This window comes from Leptidea sinapis, chromosome 9 (genome assembly GCF_905404315.1).
Source record: "Leptidea sinapis chromosome 9, ilLepSina1.1, whole genome shotgun sequence".
NCBI lineage: Eukaryota > Metazoa > Arthropoda > Insecta > Lepidoptera > Pieridae > Leptidea > Leptidea sinapis.
The window spans coordinates 8906465-8930402 of NC_066273.1; the positions used below are offsets into that span (position 1 = coordinate 8906465).

Genomic DNA, 23938 nt, shown 5'->3' on the forward strand with positions numbered 1-23938 from the left:
GCACACCCGAGTATCAGCTCGAACCATTTAACCCCGTGTTTTCTAACTCATTTATCACGAGAGGTGTTCCAAAGAGCTGTTTCACCCGATCGACCTGTGACCTGCTGCCGAATTCCACCTTCGCACGACACGCCAGAAATTAGGATATCATCACCACCATCTGGTTCTGTGGCGCTCCTTCACAGTGCGGCTTTTAAGTATTTTTCCCTCACGTACAACAAAGCTGTAGAATGAGCTTGTTCAGTGTTTCCGGGATGATACGACATGGGTACCTTCAAAAGAAAACGCCTACACCTTCCTACGAAGGCCGGCAATGCTTCTCTCTTCTGGTGTTGCAAGAGAATATGGGCATCGGTGATCACTTAACATCAGGGCACCCTTGTTTGTCCTCCTCTTCCATAAAAAAAATATGGTGCAACATTTTGAAGCAAATTCTCAATTTTTACTAGTGTCATTCTAACAAAATTTCTGAAACCACTTCAGTCTTAAATAATTCAATATGGACAGGCTCCTTCTTGGTATGGTCTTCTCGAAAATGATTGCGAGCAGTACTTGCGTGTTTCCCTTGAATTTTGCTTCATTTTGTATGATACACAAGCATACTGAAGTAATTTCACCAGTAGTCAATTTAGCAGAAATATTAATTATTAAACTTCTGGACTGATGTGTCTTTCTACAAGCTTAGCTACAAGCCTTCAACAAGTATTTAACAGGAGATCATAAGCATGTAGACTAGAAGACAACTAGAAGTTCACAAACAATTTCATCCAACAAGTTTACTACAAATTTTGTCTTGTTGTAGACAAAGATTTATATTTTGAAAACATTACATAAAACTTGTATCTGAAAATTGCATGAAACTTGTGAAATACATGTATTTAGCCTTGGTATAATCGAGGATTATAATAAGGATCGACACAGTAGACAAGTTGGACCAACTCTCAAACATCCGGTGGTACATGATTATGGCTCACCTACTCTTTGAAAAATAAAGCTTAATGACACTGACAATATTTAGAATTTTGACAGAAGCTTTCTTTGTAAAATTTGTTTTTTTTTTTTTAAATAAAATTTGAAATGCATAATGTAAATAAAATAATACTCGAGTATGTTTTTAATACGTTTGTGAGATTGAGATTGTATTTTGTAATAAAAATCTACTTTAAAATGTAGTGTTAATAAAATTTGTGGACACTGGGGGGTTAAAATGGCAAACAATGTATATGAGACCTTCGAATACATAGAACAAAATACAAGTCAAAATGTAGCAAATCAAATAATTGTAGTGCAGGCTGATGGAACATTTTTATCTTGTGAGTATAAAAACTCTAAGTTACTCCAGTGTTTAATTTACAACATTCGTTCAGTGAAATGAAATTCTGCCAGTGAAAACGGAAGGGACCTGAAAATGTAGCTTTATCCCTTATTAATTTCAATTCTTTTATTAAGAAGGTAGTATAAATGTCAAGTGCTTATTACTAGGGGGATGACTGACAGTCAATGTCTGCCTGGTACACAATCTAATGATTGGCTCCCACCTAAAATTTGCACAATATTCAAATGCAGAGTGACTCACACTAATAGAATGCAAACCAGAAGTAGTTGGGCTAGCATCACCCTATCAAATTCACAAAGCCTTATGCTGCCCCGGGATGAAAAAATAACCCTAAAGTGGTTGCACATAATAATAGAATAATAATCATACTGTTAGAAGTCACTCTGATGACAGGCATAATCGATTTGCTTACAACTGTGAGAAAAATCAAAACTACCCATTTTTTTGCAAAGGAGTGTATTAGATAGTCAATGGAGGAGAGGGTGTAGATATCTGTAAATATAACTTATTTTGGAATTGAATTATTTTTCTATTTACTTCAGTTCAATAATTGTGTAAATGTTACATTGATTGTGAATTTTTGGTAGTTAGTATTAAAACTTGTTATAAGAATTCTCTTTTGGTGTTATTTCCTAGAATATTTTATATTGTAATTGTTTTGAGTTTTCATATAAAGTGCAAAAATACTTTTAGCCCAGACTACTATTTTGATTAGTATAGTTGCAGGTTGTGTAAGAGTTTCCGCAGTTAGATATATTGAAATACCCTGTACTAGGTATATCTACGAGTTCTCTCATGCCCGCCCGCACCGTTCCGATTGATAGGAAATCACTACATCACATTTCTGTGGCACTGACAAATAAAAATTTTATTTTTTTTTTAAATTATTATCTGGTCCTGAGCAGGCCACCAAAAATTGTATTCTATTATATTAAGTAGGCGTAGTTGTTATATGATTTAAAAGGTGGGCTGGGAGTTTCAACTCAATTCTTTTCCCCATGTCGAAGCCCCTTTATGAACTGATGAAGCTTCATGACATTGACCACATGTTGACGCCAATATGTTGTTATTGTCACTCCTGTAAATATAAATAAATAAAATAATTCAATAAAAATTGCTGTTTCAATTGCATTGAAATTAAAAAAAGTTATTAAGAAACATTTGAATTATGAATCAGTATTACAATTTCACAGAAAGATAAATATGAGAGTTAAATTTTTTTGAATGTTGGGCCATTTTTTTAACATATTAAGTAGAAATATAGTCTGAAAGTAGTTTTATGCATCTGTTCTTGCAGCAAATTACTAGATTGACTGTCGAATCATTTCCCAGTCCTCATGAAAAGCATTGTAATGCTAATAGATTTTTGTAAGAGCTGGATTGCTTTCTGTGTTTAGTGTATGTAAATTTATATTGTTCCAGTAAATAAGACAGAACCAGTATTCGATGTCAATCCACAGCAGTACTATGTAGATGTCGGTAACTCATCTCAACTTATGTCTGTATCAGGTAATGTTAATAACTATTATTGCGCCCGCGCGCCACATCAACAGTAGAGTGGGGGCACTCCCACACACTGCTGTTATGTGACTTATCTTACAAATATTAAATAGTTAGGTTTTCTCAATTTAGACACTAAATAAAATAAAAATAGCGTATTTTTTATTATTGAAATGAAACCTTTAGAATCATTGTGATTTGAAACTCGATGAAACGAAAAAAGGAGACGATAGAGACACAAAAAGGTAAATGTATAGGATTCAGCCAGCGAGAGAATGAGATAGGAAGCATTTATACAGTGTTTTGGTGTCAGGCGATCATAGATGAAGAAATAGTGAGTGTCTTATGTATGACGATAGTATAGATATATACATAGACACCAGGAGAACATAAGTATGTTAGCGGTGATAGTAATGTCTTTTTTAAGCCAAATTTTTTGAAGGTTTTCACTTCTACCACGTGTGAATTGCACACATGTTATTTGTTAATTTATATTTACAAACAATGTAATTTAAAAAAAATTGTTCGGCTGTCAGTGTGCACTTGGTTTTCTTCATGTGTTACTAACATTTTGGACATATATATTTGGGCAATAAAATAAATGTTTCTGAAAAAGTTTCCACGTACCCTCAGGCTGATCGCTTTTGTGGTGGTTATTAGAATTATAGACGTTTATCTGATTCTTACAGAGAGGATGTTAATACCTATTACGTAATAAGCGGCGGGACTGCCTTAGTAAAAATTGAATTGTATGAAATGTGCAGTGGTTTGAAATACTTAGTTGTAATTACAGTATGGCGATTGGCGATTAAGTATAGGAAATCCGGCTAAGTTTGAAAGCGAACAGTAAAAATGAAGTGGTTTTCGGCTATGTCCGTTTTTTACAAGATTATAGCCGTCGTCTGTCAATCTGTCAATGACTGGACGTTTCATACAATCTAGTAAATCAAGAAAATTTAAATATTTTTATTCAAAATAGGATGTGACATCACTTATTTGGAAGTCAATAACTACCACACATTCTCAAAAAAAATGACTCAGACCTGAGAAGAAAAAAAAGGCGCAAAAAACTCAGCGGCCTTCTTTTGTCCATAAAAAAATATGGTCACATTATCTTTAAGAAAGTCGTTTATGTGTTAGTAACCTTTAGATAAACACATAAACCAAAACTTTTTTAACAATTATTTTGAACTATTTACTACTTTTGTTTCGAACACTTAATCTTGTTGTAAAAGCATATACATCGCCCCACAAAAGACTTACTAACTGGACTTATCCGAGCAGTAGGCATTATAAGTCTATTTTTGTTCCTGGTGTTAACATTATGGTTATGACAGTTTCTTGCAAATTCTCTTATGTGCCCATGTATATACATAACATTATCAAGAATATATTGAGAAGCAACACACGAAAGAAATAATTACAATGTCATTCTTAGATTAAGGCATGGTCTCCGCTGCGCTCAAGGTAGATACTGCATGCATATACGCAAAGTGCGGCAAAATTTACTTCTAATGTGTGATATAATTGAAACTAAAAATAATACTACAAGAAATAGGAAAGATACTGGTATCACATATAATCAGTAAGTATTTTGTATTTTATTAATTTCAATGTAAAATAGTGCGAAATGTATATAACAAAAGTTGAAAGATGCCATTGAGTGTCAATATTCCACGCACACAAGCATCTAATAGTTGCCGCGATAAAGAAGCTATTGTTCTTAGGTATTTAGTTGTCGCGCAGCGGAGACCATTTCTTAATCTAAGATGTCATTTTATTTTTTGTACTTTCCAAACAATTTTTTGTTTCTGTTATAGCAGCTATAAATGTTACACTTAAGTCAGGTTTTCTTGATGTAATATGACAATTTGAAACACTTAATTCATTTGTATTTAATACCGTAGATCAGCTTGTAATGCCGGATGAAGAGAATTATCTACTTAATGAAGCTAACAGTGTAACAAATGTGCAGGTAAAAAAATTCAATTTACTATATTAACTATTAAAATGTGTATTGTAGTAATCTAAGGTCTCAGAAACTTATTTCTACAACCCTATGTACGTGTTGAGGGATAAAACTTTATTATGCTTAACACTAATACGTCTGGTTTGTAACATTTCAATGATAGCTTTTGGCAATGTAAATATACTATATTAATGTATTTTTTTTAATTAAATTGAATCATTTGTTACCATTATCACTGATTACCAAATAAAATATTCAAATGCATTTATTGATTCATTTCAAGCATCTTCCAAACTCTAAACAAGTACGCCAGCAATTTAATCAGTCCAATTGCAGCGGTACTAATTACGATCATAATCTACTCTATGGCTGTCCGGTTAAATGAAACTATAAAAAGTTATTAATAGTTGATAAAGTCTGAGATTTTCTACAACATGCATATATTATCTTGTTAGGAGTGTGTCACTGATCATTGCCAGCACGACAATGAACCACCGTCCACACATATTTAAATATTTTTATTCAAAATAGGATGTGACATCACTTATTGAAAGTCAAAAACTCCCAACGATTCCAAAAAGAATGCCTCAGACCTGAGAAGAATGGGCGCAACAAAAAGAGCGGGCTTTTTTACATCAAAAAATATGTTTACAAAGTAATATTGTGCAATTAAACTTATTATTTAATAGCCTGAGGGCGGTCGCTTTATTCCCAATCTGTGGTATCATTAAGAAAGTCATATAGCAACCTTTACCACACAAACGTTTTTTAACAATTCTTTTGAATATCTTAATACAATATTGGTTTGTGAATCTCTCAAGATTCGTGGTGGAAACAGTGTGAACTTGAGTGGCCACATTGATGCCAGATCAAATAACATTTATTTACTAAATATTACAGCTGGCAGACTGTGGGGTCCAGGAACCACAAATCCTCAGTAATATAGATGTTCCGACCGCGACGCCCGTCAATGTGGATAATAACTGTACACAGGTGAGTATAGATATATTATACAGGCTGGCCGAGATTTTTATGTCCAGAGCTAAAATTTGAAAGCCTCATGGCGATGAGTATTCGAATAACCTCTATGTATGCTCTACGATTTTGCGTAGTTTAGGAGATTGTAATTTTTCCCCTTTTATCCGCTTTTTTCACCTAATTGTGGTTTAGGACTTTTTTCTAATTTTTTTGAACACTTTTAGTTAATTTTATTGTTGATAATTATTAACTAGAGTTGCAATAACAAAATAAGAAACTATGAATAGTTTAGACAATGCGGAACTAGTTTAGAATTGAGTCGTAAGTTCAAGATAACTGCTCCAGCTAAATTCATGAAAATAGGTATGGAAAAAGGTATATATCTTCCTCCATAGGTAATACTCCCTATAACGGGGTGGAGTGGCTCCTCGTTATAGGTGAATTCTCGTATAATGCGTTTTAATGACCTTAAAATAATAATTAATAACAGTTCGTAACAAGTAGATCCGATTGTTTGCCTAGTTTTACTATTTTATTAAGGTTTTTAATACACAAAGAACAATGGCGAAGTTTCATACTACAAAATGTTTGAAATTGAATGGTAGCGTCTCAAGAACTGACCTGTACTAATTAATTCTCTATAATTTTCTGAATCTATTGATACTATACATTTTTAATTTAGAACCGGGATAGTGGAGAAATAAATGATTATTTTGTTTGTTTTAGGTTAGGTTTTTCTTTTTATTATTTAAGCGTTCTAACTATAATATACTTATCTATTATATTCCAACAACAACATCACTGAATAACACTTTTTACATTCCAAAAATCTTTAAGGATAGGAACCAGTTACCATAGGCAAATAGCTATTATTAATTAATACCTACTTACTAAACTGTCTACAGTCAACAACTCAAGAGTATCATATTAAGATAAAATGGAAACTTGTTACTTGATGCAATGGTAATAAGAGTTTATTTGCAACAAACCAGAGTTGGTTGTCCATAGCTTTATAAGTAATTTTATAAGAGGGAAGTCAAATGCGCAATCCATAGTCGTAGGTACTTCTAAAGTGTACCTAACCTACGCCCAATTTTAAGGCTCGGGTCGACTTTTAAATTAAGTACCTTCATCCATTTTTGTAATCTTAAAAAACTGGTAAAATAAGTACCTAGTTTTCTAATTTCTTTTTCTCAATCCAAGATCTTATTTTGTAGAAGTAGGTAGCACTAAATTAAACAAGCAAAATATTTTATTTTGTTTAATTGTTTATTGTTATATAAACAGCGTACGTTAGGGCATATCATAGTCCGGTAATGGAGAGCAGAAGAAGTTCAAAATGAGTTTCAGAGTTTAAAACGAGAGAAAGATATTATTCAAGTCCAAAACCAAGCCGGGTAAAATAGAAACTACTTATTAAAATAAACAAAGCACAAAACAACTGCGGTAACTATAATTGATAGGTATTATTAGTATTAGGTAGATCATAGGTGACAGGTATAGAAACTCATTGATCATTCGCTCATCGCTGTCAGTCATATTGACAGATAGCTTTCCTTGATGTAACCTAAAATGGATGTGATTTCATAGTTGTGACAGCATATAATGTGAAAATGAAAATATTTTATTTATTTCCCCGGTTCCTTTTGCAATACAATTTTATCTAACAAGTCAATTTATCTACGAAGTTTTTTTTTGTAACTATCCTAACCTTAGACGGTTATTCCTATAGTCAGGTAAAATTTCGCCATTGTTCTTTAATAAAATAATTTAATTTTGTTATAACACAATTGACACACTTGCAAAGTTACGTGAAGCTAATTTTTATGCTGTACAAGTCATTATAAATTTCACAGTACAGAAATATGTATGTGAGAAATGGCGTTAAGGCCTTATAAGGGCAGTTTACTGTATATATGCATATATGTATAGTTTAAACATATACATATTTTAACTTTTTGCATTGAACTTTCAGCTTACTATAACCTCCGCACAGTATCAGCAATTAGAACAAAGAGGATGGGTGCTTTTTGAAAATAATCACAAAATATATTTACTCGATAATAATATGAGGCTTCGAGATGTTACAGACAATCAGGGTATGATTTAATATTTAACTTACTATGACTAAGATTGCGAATACTAAAATAACTGTGACTGATAGATAATTTATACGTCTAGATAGAGTCTGTTGCTGTTAGGGATATTAGTTTAGTGTGCGTGACAAGCTACGTCTTACAATCGTGATTTGTATGACTCTTTGTGTTAGTGTGCGTGAATTGCTCGAAATAGAGGTTAGTTCTAAACGACCTTTTTCCACGTTTTCACAGCTTTCGTAGTCTATCTAGACGTATAAATGATCTGTTGCGATTTATAGATGGACTGACAAACAGACAGCAAAACTATACCTAAGCTTTTCGTAATTTCTGTTATGCTCATAACATAAATACATATATTTACATATAGATACATCAAAAATAATTACCTACATTTTTGCCATTATTGTGAAATGAAGCTTTAAGGGCTATATTTCACCGTATTTCCGTAAGCTACCAAACTAGACACACCAGAGTCGCCACTTACTTATTGTTTCTGATCTGCTGCAAACCACTTTATTTGGTATGGTGTGGTATTGGAACCTTTATATCCCTCCTTTTTTAATTTCTTTTATTGTTTCAGAAATAATACAGAAACTCAGAGCAGTACCTGCTAATGAAACTCCTAATGGTTACACACAATCCACAATCAGGTCTGTTATTTATAGTATATTTACATTGACATTCAATTTGTAACCTTTATTTATGCCTATAATATATGTTCGTAGTTATAAAGTAAAATGTCAGTAATTATGTAAGATAAGTCTTAATTTTTTAATTACTATTAGGAAGGCAATATTGATTCATGAATACAGGTACGCTTCCCTATAACGCGGTAGAGTGGTTCCGCGTTATAAGAAAACACGTAATAGAGAGATTTGCGTCTATATGACCTTGAAATTCGTAATAATAATAATTAACCACAATTCGTAACAAGTATTTCCAAATGGTTGCCTAGTTTTACTATTTTATTAAGGTTTTTAATACATATAAAAAAAATGTAATAACACATTTGACACGCAACGTGCAAAGGTACGCGAAGTGAAGAATGTATGAACTATACACATCATTATAAATTTCACAGTACATGAAATATGTATGTGGGAAATCTCCCTTATGTATGGGAGATTTAAAATCGCGTAATATGAAACGGCGCTACAAGGAAGCCGTGTTATAAGGACATAACGAAATTTGGCATTGATATGTCCTAATTTTAAAATTAAATGAAAGGTTTTATATTTTGTAATATGATATAGTTAAGTATACATTTTGATTTTGAAATTGATCCCTTTAACCCGGATCACTCCACCGCTTACTGCTTACCTATATATTGAATTAATAGTTAAACGTAATAACTCTATATAACGAATATCTGGTTCAGTGACTTTATGCAAACTGGGGATGAGACAGTACAGTACAACTGCAGCATTCAAAGAGATCTTGTTTCCGAAGAGATCGCTGAACACATCAATCCACAAAATTTAGAAATGCAGCCATATGCAGCCGGTAGGTATCTACTGTTTTATTTTCGCTTTTTTTAATCGAACATTATCATTGAAGTCCTCTTTGAATAATTAAGTCAAAGCACATATAAATTTTAGTTTATTAGTACATAATAAAAGCAGTGTTTTATATACTGGTCTGAACCGAGAGTGTTATCATCAGGGAAATTTTTCGACCCTTATGGTTATGGTTGCTACAATTTTTAGTAAATTTTCAAATAATTGACCAAATATGTTTATCAAAAATTTTAATTTAATATTTTCTTCTTTGTCTTCTCAAGAAATATAAAAATGTGGGGTTCATTTGAAATGTGAAAGATGATTTTACCATTGAGAGGCATCCTTCGCTTTTACAGTGGGAGGCATTCTGAACACAGGATGCCGGCTAGATTATGGGTACCACAACGGCGCCTATTTCTACCGTGAAGCAGTAGTGTGTACGCATTACTGTTTCGGTCTGAAGGGCGCCGTAGCTAGTGAAATGGGCAAATGAGATTTAACATCTTAAGTCTCAAGATGACGAGCACAATTGTAATGCCGCTTAGAATTATTATGTTATTCAAGAATCCCGAGCCACACTGCATTGTTATGGGCAGGGCGTATCAATTACCATCAGCTGAACGTTACATAAAAAAAATATGAAATGATACTTGTTCCAGTTGCACGTTCTACAGAAGATGAAACTGATGAGATTATTGAGGAGAAGGTTCCAGATCTTATGCCCGCTGAAAGTGATTTTCTGGAGACAACGATCAACGAACTGTCCGAGAAATATGAGAAGAGCGACCCAAGAATTAATAGTAGTACTATTAAAATTAAAACCAAATTTGCTTTGAAAGGTAACTTAAATATTTAAACCAGTGGAAGGCTCCTTTGCACAGGATGCCGGCTATATATTGGGTACCTCAACGGCGCCTATTTCTGACGTAAAGCAGTTATGTGTAAACATTATTCTGTTTCGGTCTGAAGGGCGCCGTAGCTCGTGAAATTACTGGGCAAATTAAGACTTAACATCTTATGTCTCAAGGTGACGAGCGCTCAGAATTTTTGTGTTTTAAAGAATTCTGAGCGGCACTGCATTGTACCTGTCTCGTCCCTTATTGTCATAAAAAAGTAGCTCTAAAGAGGCATAATGCCAGAATTTGAATGTAGTTGAAAATACATGAGGCTAAATCGATAGATATTGATGTCGGCACCCCACCACTGATGATGTCCCCTACCCACTGTTTATTTAAATCAATGTGCGTATGTTGCTTTTGTGTTTCCCGTGGACTGTATTAATAATATGGACTTAAAAAATCTGACAGTCTTCAGATTAGCCCAACATGTAATCCTTTGACAATCACACAGATTTTCTGGCGTTAAGGCACACTGAAGCTTTTGAAGTTTTCTATATATATATTTTCAGATATTCCACCAGAGATTGTACTAGGTATGACAATGAATGGAAAGAAATTAGTGGCAAGAATCGCGAAGCCAGAAAAGCCAGTTGTGGAAAAGAAGAAAAAACCTAAATCAGATAAAAAACTAAGAAATATTAATCACAAAGAGTGTGAGTTGCTTGACATACTATATATAACCGACTTCAAAAAAGGAGTAGATTCTCAATTCGACGGTATTTTTTCATATTTGCTTACCTTAGAACTTTCGACTAGGTGAAATATTTTCATGATTCTTTTTTATTGGAAAGCTGGTGCCTCCCGTGTGATGCCATGTCAATTGGTCCAGTTCTGACAATGGCATCCAGAGAAAACGATATACATCTTAAATTTGCATTTAGTATGTGCGCGATAAATGGACGAATAACTCGATATCACGACAACCAATTTCGATGATTCATTTTTTTATTGGGAAGGATATACTTCGAGGGAAGTTTGATGAGAGTTTGGTTATGTTCTGATTATGGTATCCTTGACAAAGTAAAGGAACTCTTCAATTCTTAGGAGCAAATTAACGATACTAGGCCGAACCTTTTATATACTATCTGGATATTTGAGTCACCTACCGCAACCTCGTTATCCTCTAGTAAGTCTTGTAGTCGAATATGATGATCAATCGTGTCATCTGCGGCCGATTTTTTTCTATAATTAAATTGCAATGTGCTTACGTTCGTTGCTGCATTGCAACATGACGCAAGCGCTTAAATAGATAGAACCTATTTATGCGCTCTTTGCACGTCTCCTTTGAAATTTCCTCCATTGAGATAGGCGTTTATCCCTGACTTCGTTTGTTTCATTTTAACGGCGCTGTCTCATATGAGCAGCACGTTTAATAGGTCTTCAAATATCCAGACAAATTAGTTTGTGTACTTCAGATTCACTAAAAAAAGTGAAACAAGGTTATCAAAAAAAAATCCGTCAAATTACGACTATATAATGTTGCTTCAATTATTGTTATTAATTGCTGGATACGATGACAGCTAAGGTATGATGTCGCCCGAGCATCGTGAATAGGCGAGAGACGAGAGCGGGGCCGCGGCGTGAGAACACTGATTCCAAAAATAACAATAATTGTAACTAAATAATATTGTTGTAATAATTCGATTGACTTTTAGTTTGCTTAATATTTTATTTTACTAAGAAGAACTCTAAAAATAAGTTGATTATTAAGATGTAGAAGAATGCGCAATTATTTTTTTACTTTTTAGTACATACTATATTGATTTGTTATAGTTTTTTTGAAGTCGGTTGATTTTCGTAAAATTTGTTTCGTTAAGTTAAAGTCAAGAGAAATAAATTATGGTAATTTATTAAAAAATAAGTTATCTTGTACTAACGGAACGTTTTGCGACATTGATATCAACATTCGTTTGACATAAAAGTCATTTTTTTAAGGATGTTCCAACATCATCAAACTATCTATACCTAGTCAGTAATTCAGTACGAATACACAATAAGATTCAATAAGATTATTATCGCTTAAGGTAAAAGTATCTTTAAAAGATTCGATAACTTCTTGAAAAAAGAATGAATCGTAAATCCTCAATTATTAGCTGCTGGCCAACCTTCCACATTTAAATTATATTATCTTTTAGCAGACAGTAACTAGGCATAGACATAAATTATTGATTGAACAATAGATAAAAATAATAAATAAATAGTTTTAGGTTATATTTTACTGTTAGGTATATCTTTTTTCTCCCACTTTAGACTTACGATTTGATTTTTTCTTAATTTTTGTTACGTTCTACAATTACTAAGTTTCCATGATGTACGCCACTTCTCTCAGTGGGTCCCAAAATACATGCATTCTCGACATCCACCTTTAAGACTGGGCACATCTCTCGTTTTGACAGACAAGTCAAGGCTTCTATTTATTATAATATCATTATAAATAGCAGATATTTGTAGATCCACAGGTGACTGCATTCAACCCGAAGATAGAGAGTTTAATTCAGCAAGCAATAAAGGGACAGATGATAACGTTTTCTGAAGAAGATGCTGTAAAAGAGACCGACAGTGTGATACAACAATTGTTGAGAGTACCAGCCTTCAAACCGGCAGTACTTGAACGAAATCTCATTATAACCAAGGTGAGTTTTAATAGATCTGGTTTGGTTAATTTAGAATATCTTATTTAACGATCTAAGAATTATTGTATATTCACATATAACGGACGACGTCGAGAGAAAGTATACTACGAAATTTTTTATTTTTAATGAAAGTAAAGGACGAAACGAGCAGGACGTTCAGCTGATGGTAATTAATACGCCATGCCCATTACAATGCAGTGCTAATCAGGATTCTTGAAAAATCCAGAAATTCTGAGCGGCACTACAATTGCGCTCGTCACCTTGAGACATAAGATGTAAAGATTCATTGGCCCAGTAATTTAGTTCACTAGGTTCGGCGCTCTTAAGACCGAATCACAATAATGCTTACACATTACTGCTTTACGGCAGAATTAGGCGCCGCCGGCATCCTGTGCAAAAGAACCTCCCACTGGTAAATAATAATACTTAATGGTAATAATAATAATACTTAAATTTTATTTATCCCACAAAAACTTATTATATCATACAAATACTGCATTATTATTGAAGATGTCAATCTCATAGAAAAGTAAGCAAAAATTATATACTACTAATAAATAGCACATCTAGTGCATCCCGGATTTGAATCCCGGTAGGTGCAAACGTATATCTTTATGGATGAGGTGGTCACCTGATGTTAAGTGATCACAGCCGCCCACATGTTCTTGCAATACCAGAGGAATCACAAGAGCGTTGCATGCCTTTTTAAAAAAAAAATCAAAATTCCTTGACGGTGGTTCCGGGTCGATACGAATACCTAATACGGGTACCTTCAAATTTAAGTGTCAATATTATTATTATTATTACTAATCTCGGACATGAACTTCTATGGACGATGTTTAGATGTTTTTACCACGATGACTGCGGTGAGTACCTTCAAAAGACATCATGTACTTGAAAGGCCGTTATCGCTGGTGTGTGTGGGAGCGGCGGTAGTCACTCACCGCCAGGAGGCCCGTACTTTCGTTTGTCCTCTACTATCATCTACACCTGGTAGTAGTCTTGTTCGTCGCCATCCAGCTCTTCAGACCGCGGATCAGCGAGCGAATTTTAATATGAAAATTATTCATTTAATGTTTGGTAACCTAATTATTTTTACCAAATAATGACATTTTTAAATTATTTTTAGATATTTATGTAATATGTATTATAAATCAAAATAAGTTTATAATTCAACTACATAGAAAGATGTTGATAACCTCTGAATTGTCATATCGACAGTGGCATTTCTTTGTTTACATTTTTGATCTCGAATTACATTTCTGATTATAGACTCACAATCACACACATACCATAGCACAAGTCTGATAATATTTTAATATGTAATATTATCTATATAAGTATACAAACTTCCACACTACTACGAAGAAAATAACTCAAATGTTTTATGTATCCGCATAATACATCGCACGTTTTAGGTCGTAATCGAAGACAATGATGATGGAGTAAAAGAATGTGAACCAGTGATATTACCAGGACGGGTTGTGAAGGGAAAGGAAGATACCTGGGTCTTTCAGTATATATCGGATATGTTGCAGAAGATTAATAAGGGTAAGTTTATACGGAGAAGGCTTGCAGTTCATCATGCCCTTCTTTGTGGTATGTCATTAACGAGTTGGCCAACTTATCTGAAGTCCTGTCCAAGAACTTTGAATTTTACTGGTAACTTAATACTTCCATAAGTAACGTACTACTTCCATCAGAATTAACGAACAGCCAATGTAAATTTCAACTCCTAATTCACCCTCTCAAGGGTAAATTCACCGAACATTTATTTCGAACCAGAAGCAGGTATTTAAACCAGAATGCCTTTGAAAATGACGTGTATTTTTTATTATTAACCGTCAGCTCTTGGGATACTTAGAGGAGCACCAGATGTTCAGCGTAGCCAGTACGGTTTCCGTCAGGGTCGCCCAGTTGGTGATCTTTGTAAAAAAGAGTAGGTAGATATAGAGTAGTAGATATTTGTAAGTTCAATACTTACGAAACCACTCTTTTCTGAGTGATTTCCTGAACAGCGAACAGGTAAGTTGGTACGATTTGTATAGGTCGCTTTCGATTAATGGAACATGTGAAACAAGTTATAAATTGTTTTTCTTAGTTCTTCCTTACAATCATTATCTCTCAACTACTTCATAATTTAATAAAAACAAACTTAAAAGCTGTTTAGCTTTAAATACTTGGAGTGCAGTGTTTTTACAATAATTTTTACCCCGCAATTTCAAATTAAACTTAAACAGATTCCTTTAAAGAAAGCTAATTCTCTATAGAAGATGTCTTACCCTATGCCGTCCGAAGTTCGACCGTTGCCTTTGAAAAGCGCCGCCACCAAAGAGTAAAGCCGGCACAGTGCAAGGCATGTGTATTACACTGCGCGGCAAAATGGTGACGCCACTTTTTGATGTTCAGATATTCAAGTTCATTGAATCATTCCCAATTCTACAGTACGTTAAAATTTGCTCAAAATGATAAGTCTCCTCTTTGACAAAATTAATGCACGGTTTTTGTTCATTTTTTGATATCATCGTAATGCGCTTACAAGTATGTTACTACATTTATTTCGTATAATATGCTAAATCCATACTAAGTATGTAAAAGTTGTAAAATGCTGGAATAATAATTACGTTTAAAGTAATGGTAAATTTTATAAATTAGACTTTATATCTTTTATTTCTACCAGTTTGTTTACTTTAATCGCCTGTTATTTACGCTTGCAGTTTGCTTGATGAGCGCGACTAGCGAACTAACAAATATTCAATTTGCTCTGACTAATAGCGTCGCTTTTCTATGAAATTATTGCACTTTCTAAAAATTAATTCTTCCTCAAAATAAAATAAGTTGATTTAATTATTAAGTATTTGATTCATAACCACAGACCCTACTTGCAGATGAGATAAATAAGAAACACAAGGGAGGAAGCAACGACATAAACTTTTTACAAATACACGTGCAGGAAGTTACAGTTGATAATGAGGTGGCGAGGGCGTCCATCAGCCTCCACAAGAGAAGTACGTATGGCTTCAATTTATTAAAAATATATATCAGGTGTTTTAGGTAGCAATATTAGGTATTATTTGGGAGCACAACTTTTAAAGTAACAAAAGGCATTTATTTTCTCAAAATATATAATTTTTGATGTCATTTCTAATATTCTAGATGCTACTGCCGCTTCGGAAACAAATGGCGCTCTGAGAGAGAAGAAGCGGCTCAAGAAAATCGCCCAGCATTCATTTTTTGCGCTCTTTTTAATGAAATATACAATATAGGACTGTCATTGCTATTGCTATAAAATAATCATAATCTAGTCCCAGGCTGTCCGATCACTTAGATATTCAGCTGTGGAGTAGTAGGATTTACGACAGAGCCATTTTTAATAAAACATTTAAATTTATTTATGGACTAGCTGACCCGGCAAACGTTGTTTTGCCATATAATTTATTTTTAGAGTTAGACCGTTTCTTGGACATTGCAACATTACTTTATTTTCTAAAATAAACGTAGCCTAAGTTACTCCTTATAACATCAGCTACCTGCCAATAAAAGTCCGTCAAGCCAGCCATTTCCGAGTTTAGCCGGAACAAACAGACAGACAAAAATTGTTTTAATGGTGTATGTATATATATTCATATACATGTAGAAAAAAAAAGTTGTTTCAATATTACAAACAGACACTCCAATTTTATTTATATGTATTAATAATGCCTGAACAATGGCTGGGACTTTATTAATAAAGTGTATACATTAACCCTTAAAGCTATTATGTATCTTATGAAGCCTACTAGAATTAGTTAGAAGCAATCTCTTAATTCTAGTGTTATAATAGTGAAAATCACTAATAAGAGCAAAAAGGTGACGATTTATGTAAACGTATATAAAATTTTCATAAATTACTGTACTGACAATGAACTGTCATAATATTTATTTCTTTAAATATTTCTTTGAGAGACCATAACCAAGCTATAATATTAACTTATAAAAAAGAAGGAATTAAATCTAAAACTCCATATTATCTTATGACCCTCCCGCTTCCATTTTAGTTTCCTTGTATGTTATGTCGTTAAGTTATGTTTGTTTTCGAATGATTCTAGTCTTACTTGTCTTTTAACTTGACGTTGAGTACTTTGTGAGAACAACTAGGATATATCAACTATTTTGTCGATCGTAATTCTCCCTAAAAGAAATTTTATGTTGGGTAATTATAACCGATATAAGTATTCTTTATGTCCACAAATAAATAATTTTTCAGGTCCACGTTTCAAATTAATATGATAATTACCTTACCTATATACCATTCTTACACGCATTTACATCCTACATAATATCATGGTGGTTTACAGTTATTCTTCTGAAGCCAAAGAATATTGCACAAAAAGTAAAAGTTAAAGAAGAGACCCAATCAGCGCCTAAAATGCAGCGGAAGTATGCGTGTGGCGCATGCGTACAATCGTTCGACACTGAATACAGACTACGAGTACATCAACAGGTACGTTATAGGTGTACACTGTAGATACACATATGGGCTGTAGTTTAGTGTAGGCTTTGTATTATATATGTCTACATAGATCCTTTAACTTTATACTAGGTAGGTACAGTTTTATGTAATGAAGTCAACCCTAATGTCGTCAGAAGAGGTAAGCGTGACGCGATAGAAAGAGAGGCAACATCTATGTGAATAAAAATGTAAATTCGTAGCGTTGTGCGATCTGAATTAAACCTTATTGTATGACCGCAAGAGTCCCTATTTCTTTAATTGATTTTGGAGGAGTGAGACTTCCGTACTAATACTATTATATATTCTTTTTTTTAACTCAGACAGTTAGCCCTGGCTAATTGTAATTATTTTAAAGTATGTGATTATTAGCGGGTAGAAATATCATCCTTAAAAATTTCAAATATTGCTCCATGTATTATATGAGAGCTTAATTGAATTATTGTGTCTCATTGAAAAATGGATCTGCGTCTGAAACATTTTCTTGCGATGATTTTTTATGATTTCAAATGTGCCCATAAACCAGGCCATTTAATCGACTTCAAATGGCGTTTATGGATGAAAGTCTTTGATGAAAGCAAACATCTATGAATGAATGAATTTAAGCGCGGTCGTCTGTCTGCGGTCGACAGTTTTTCTCTACGACTTCTGGTATAGGATACAGTCCCAGTAAAAAAAACTTTATGTACTATATGTATGTATAAATAGGTTACATGTGTGCAACACTTTTTTAATAGAAGAGTACGACAGTGGAGCATACATATGGGTTTACTATATGTTATATTATGTTTCAGGTACATTGTAAGGAACGAAACGACGTGCGGCCCCTGAGCGCCGAACAAGACGTCTCTTATAAAATGATTAAAGTCGGCACGAGGAGACAGTACGTGTGCACCATGTGTGATGTGAGTGATCTTAATGACCCATCAAATACACAATACCACCGGACATTTATTATATCTCAATATATATTCATTCAGAGCTCCCAGATTTCTTCTTTTTTTCCGACATCTCCAACAAATTTTGTTAATATATACAAAAAGTTAAAAAACACATTTTATACCTTCCTCGAGAATCACGGTATCCATTGGTGAAAACAGCGTGAAGATAGGTGCAGTAGTTTCGGAGCTTATCGCGAACAGACAGACAGATAGAAGGGGCAGAGGACTCTGTTTTTTAATATGTAGTGATATTATTACACTTGAGTATTACTTACCTGTACAGAACCTCTTCAGTATCATTGATGGTGGTCGCTGCAGTCACAAACTACCTACTCTTTTGACTTATATGCAGAAAGTTCTATGATGCGGATGGCTTGAATGAAGAAGTTTTACTTGAGTTTGACACTTGAATATTAGTTCAATAGTGATCAAACCGAGGTTGCTAGTATATCATTTCAATAAATTAATTGTAATTTAACTACACAATAAAATAGAATAAAATATATTTATGAGTCCTAAGGGCTAAGGGAGCCCTTAAACAGGTTACCAACGAAATTCATTTCATAATACTCTGGCGCTTTATCCGAGAGTGAATTATTATTAGCTACGGGAATGGTATAGTTTGGTAAAGGGGCTTATGTTTCCGCAATTTAATCACTTGTATGGGTCCATTTTGCGTGCAGTATTGGCCAGTTACTCCAACCAGCCCAGCTCCTTCCAGAAGTTCAGAACATTCCTGGGGTGTTCGCTGACTTCCTGGAGCGACCTCGTATTAGTTAAGGTTTGTCCGTTGGTTGGCCACCCCCGCACATTCCAGGATAACGTGAGTGACCGTTTCGTTCTCGGCTAGACAGCCTCTACACTTAGGACTGTCCGTTACGCCAATTGTGAAAAGGTGATTGTTTAGTGATGTGTGACCCGTTAGGGTTCCCACCATTATACGGATGTCATGTCTGTTAAGGCAGATAAGTCTACGTATCAGTTTGGGCGACCATGCAGGTATCGCTTCTTTCGATTGTCTACAGCTTGAGACATTCATTCATCGGGTGTATCCATGAGCGCAGAAGTGGCAGTCACTTGGGTTGCCGATGTTCCGCCTTGCAAATTCATCCGCTGCATCATTACCCAACGAACCGCTATGTCCCTTAATACATTGCAGAGTTACCCAGTTATAAGAGGCAACTTGTTCCAGGATTTGGTGACACTCGTATATTAGCAATGAGTTGATACCCTTCAGCGCTGTTAGTGCCGCCATACTGTCAGAGAGAATTCTAATTCTGTGGCCATGTACTTTTCTTCTTAATACTGCGGCAGCTTCCTTGATGGCTACACACTCTCATTTGAAGATGGAGCTGTGTGTGTCCAAGGGTATGGAAGTGTGTATGTTCAGTCCCTGTGAGAAGATACCGGCACCAGTTCCAGCAGCCATTTTGGAGCCGTCTGTGTAAATTCTTAATTCATTTACACCTGACTGGTAAGCATCCTCCTCGCACAGTTGTATGTGATAGTTCTTATGAAAAACATGTGTTTTAGGTATCTTATGGCACCATAAGATACCTAAAACACATGTTTCACAGATTGGATAATCCTTTGATACCCTATTCCAGAGATTATCTGTAAGACAGTCTTCATTCTTCCATACACCCAACAGCTTTAGACGAAAGTATGTCGAGTGTTGTTAGCCCTTGAATGATTTCAAGGGCGGACTTAGGCGTAGTGCGCATGCATCCTGTTATGGCTGTGCAAGCCAGTCGCTGGAAACGCTGCAGCCTGGTTTGTAGTCACAAGCTCTGTCCTGGGCCACCAAGCTACGAGAAAACAATTATATTTGTGTTTCTGGGGTGCTCAACTAACTGAAGCTTTCACTTGACATCCCCACACCCGTCACATTTCCACTAGAATTATTCTTGTTCTGTATTGTTAAAGTTGGTCAAATTGTTTCAGATACGAACGGTAAAACTGAACGCGATACAGCGGCATGTCAAATGTCACCTGGGCGCAGAGGCGGTAGTGACCCCCTCCACCGGCAGCAGCCTGGTGGAGGGGGGCGGGCGGCCTCACCGGTGCCGGATGTGCTCCGTCACGTACCTGCATGCAGCCACCCTGTCCAAACATATTCTAACGAAACACATTAAAGTGATGAAACAAGATGGCGGCTCCCTACAGCAGGACCCGCCGTTTTAAATCTTGAATCTCTTACAGAATATTTCTGTTACACTTTCAAGGACTGTTTTAACTGTTGTTCTGTAAAGAACCACAGTTAAACCAGTGCAATATTTAAAGGCACACATTCAAAATAAACTGCATTTTTTGACGGTCGGCCCTTTTAAATATAAACCAAAGTTTAAACTTCCGGGATGTAAACTTGAAATTGTTAATCAGAGCGTAAATACGTACAAATGTGTACTCTCCTTCTTAAGTCCCGAAATATCATATATTTTTTTTGTTTTTTATTGATATTCTATTATCTATAACACTTAAACCTATTGTTCTAGTTATTGTATTATGGCGTTTGCGGTAACGAGTGTGTTCGATGGCGGTGGTGGTGTGAGCCAATGCTCAGCACCACAGTGGTACAACCACCCACCAGTACCAGAACCTAGAAATATGAGTGTGGTGATACTGCTCTCTGCCTACCTCTCGGGATATACCTGAGTGTATATCCACTTATATATAATAAAAATGGTGTTTGTTTGAGGCTCAATCACGCCTAAACCAGCGATCGTATCGACATGAAACTACCACCATTCGATGATGGTTTGTGGCTACTTATTTTTCGAATTCCAACATTCCTTCATTAATTTATTTCCTTTCTAAATTAGCCCAGCGAAACGGGCGGGTACGGCTAGTGTGTATATATAATTAGGAAATAAGATCAAAAAGGGTTTTTAAGCTTCTAAGAATACATTCCAAACAACACAAAGACTAATATTCGAATAGAAATCGGGCAGAGTAACGTCCTAACTAGTCAACGGTTGCAGCGATAATATGTCGCCTTTTATAGACGTCTTCAACCTGTCCGCCTGTCACTGTCAACGAGTTTCGGTGAGATGTTCACAGTCCGACAACAAACGAAGTAATGGTCACCACACACGTGATGTCTTCTCATGCGCGCCCGAAGGGCGCGTGGGGGATGATTTTCGGGGCTTATTTGCCCCCTGAATCAGGTTTCTAGCGCTGGGCATAAATATGCCCAGGTCATCGGGTGGGGGTGCGGGTGCACCCCTTTGTGGTCATCTTCTTCTTGAGATGGTGGGGGAGCGGATGCTCCCCTTTGAGGTCATCTTCTTCTCTGAGTTGGATGGGGAGCGGATGCTCCCTGTTCCTTTTTTGAGCCGCCTGTCACGAGCGTGTACCATGCTGGTGCTGCGTACGTGAGGTGGGATCGGATGTAGATCTTGTAGACCCCACCTTGTTCTTCAGAGGGAGGCTGGAGGAGCGCTGCGGCGACGGTGGCCTTCGTCACAGTGTCTTCGACGTGCTGCGTCATGTTGAGGCGACGATCGATCGTGACTCTGAGGTATTTAACCGTCGAAGTCCACGGGATGTCCTCTCCGCAGAACTTCAGCTTCTGTAGGCTAATGGACTGCCTGTATAGGCAGATAGCTTGTGATTTGCCGAGAGTCGCCAGCTTTTCAGCCAGGCTGGTAGTTCGTCCAGCTGGCACTGCATCTTCAACGCGGCGTGTTTCGATGTGAGTGAAGTGGTGATGTACGCCGCGTCGTCTGCAAACAGCGCCAGAGTGATGGAAGCTCCGAGTGGGATGTCGTTTGTACACAGGGCGTACAACAGGGGAGAAGGGCTACTGCCCTGTGGTACGCCCGCGCAGATCTTGTGCGGTGGTATTATATGATGGTCGATCCGCACTCGGAACCGGCGATCTTGTTGTGCGCGCCACTGTGCCGGCCTTCTTGTTGCGTGCCTCCTGTTTGAAAACGGGGTACGAGGAGTTGTTGGCCGGATGGAGGCCTCCGCAATTTGCACATGTCGGAGGCTCTGAGAGTGGGGCGCGGGCACTCCTTGGGAGTGTGCTCCTCGATCTCTTCTGGTTCAGTCATCACCGGCAGTCCCCTGACCGCTACTTTAAGAGTGCGGTCTGCCGGCAACGAGTAGCGAAAGATTTTCTCTACCTTTTCCTGGTCCGTCAGGTACCTTTGGATGAGGCGGTACTCGCCCTCATCGCTAGGGGTGAACCTGACCTCTTTGCCAAAGGGTCGGGCGCTGGGCGGGCGGCCCAGTTTCTCTGTCAGGACCCGGAAGTGGTGTGTCCAGTTTGGCAAGTCTTCGCAAACTAGTGGTGGGAGCTTACTCCGGGCGGCAGGCTTTGTTGGAGTCGCGGTCGCGGTCACCGTCGTCGTCGCGGTCGCGGTCACGGTCGCAGGGGTTTGCACCATACGGGGCGCGCGGCCGCGGGTGTGGGGGGGCCTATGGGAGCTGCCGCTGTTTGCGCGTGAGTCACAGGCGGGAAGGACGGCCCTACCTGAGGCTCATGTCGCTGTAGGCGCGGGTCCCTTTTGGTGTATGACGGTGGCGAGGGTACGTCACACCGTCTCTTATTGGCTAGTTCGTCCTCGCTATTGGAGTCGGGACGACGGCGGCGCGAAGCGGAAGCGACTTCGAATGGTCACCAACTGTTCTGCTACCGCTTATATAGCAGTCTGTCGGCTGCAAGTGAAGAGAGGTGACATCACGTCTTGATGATTTTCTTGTGTTCCTAAGAATATATAGTTTTATGTTAATATTTTAAACAGTTCAAGACGTTCTCAATCTTTGTTATTATATTTATATTTAGCTGTATAAATTTTCGCTGAAAAAATACTACAGATAGATTAAGGTAAAAATGTTTGATGTTTATTACATATTTGTACAGTATATTAGACGTGTACTACTCATCTATACTTGGTTATATTAGATTGTTTTAAAATAGGCTCCTTTTTGAAGTGAAACTTCTTTAGAATCGTTGTGATTTAAAACTGGATTAAACGAAAAAGCGAGCCGATATGAAATTGAAATTATATTATTTGCAGATAGATATTTTTGTATTTGATAGAGACACAAATAGGTATTTGTATAGGATTCAGCCGGCAAAAGAATGGGATAGAATGCATTACACGTTCTCGGTCTATAAAAATGATTTAAAGCGACAGTAAAAAGAGACAGACACATTCATAAGATTTAACGTGGGAGAAAATGAGACAGGTAGCATTATACGGTGTTTTGATACCAAGCGATCATCGTTGAAGAAGAGATTGTCTTATGTATGACGCGAGTATACCTTAATATATTATGATGTTATGCCCTCGACGTTTTACTATATAGACACCAGGAGAACAAATATGGTAGCAGTGATAGTAATGCCTTTCATAGCGGTTGAAAACCATATTAAGACCAAAGTATTTATTGCATAGTTTAGTTACCATAAGCATCTTGTATCATATTTTATCGAAAATGTAAGCTCTGAGTGTGAATAAATCTATGTAATATATACGAATAAAATATAAAATAATTTCGAACTTTGTATGAATATGACCATTACTAAACCTACAATTATCCTCTTCCCGAAATTTAAGTTTTTGTTCTAGTCAAAGCAAGTAC

General features: G+C 36.3%; 1 protein-coding gene across 4 annotated transcripts; it reads left to right on the top strand.

Moving 5' to 3' along the window:
• Positions 1-1052: 1052 nt before the first annotated feature.
• Positions 1053-23863, top strand: LOC126966227 (uncharacterized). 4 transcript variants are annotated; one of them, XM_050810179.1, is made up of 16 exons: positions 1053-1313; positions 2759-2845; positions 4744-4811; positions 5706-5744; positions 5775-5798; positions 7759-7882; positions 8463-8532; positions 9261-9385; positions 10041-10220; positions 10790-10933; positions 12732-12913; positions 14332-14464; positions 15802-15921; positions 17251-17396; positions 18197-18307; positions 20288-23863. In XM_050810179.1, exons 1-16 carry the CDS (start codon positions 1208-1210, stop codon positions 20525-20527), a joined length of 1899 nt encoding a protein of 632 aa, XP_050666136.1. In that variant the 5' UTR covers positions 1053-1207; the 3' UTR covers positions 20528-23863. The 4 variants fall into 4 exon arrangements, with proteins under 4 accessions (XP_050666136.1, XP_050666137.1, XP_050666135.1 ...); XM_050810180.1 differs by adding an exon at positions 19536-19817 and having other exon boundaries at positions 5706-5798; positions 20288-20418; XM_050810178.1 differs by having other exon boundaries at positions 5706-5798.
• The last annotated feature ends 75 nt before the right edge of the window (positions 23864-23938 follow it).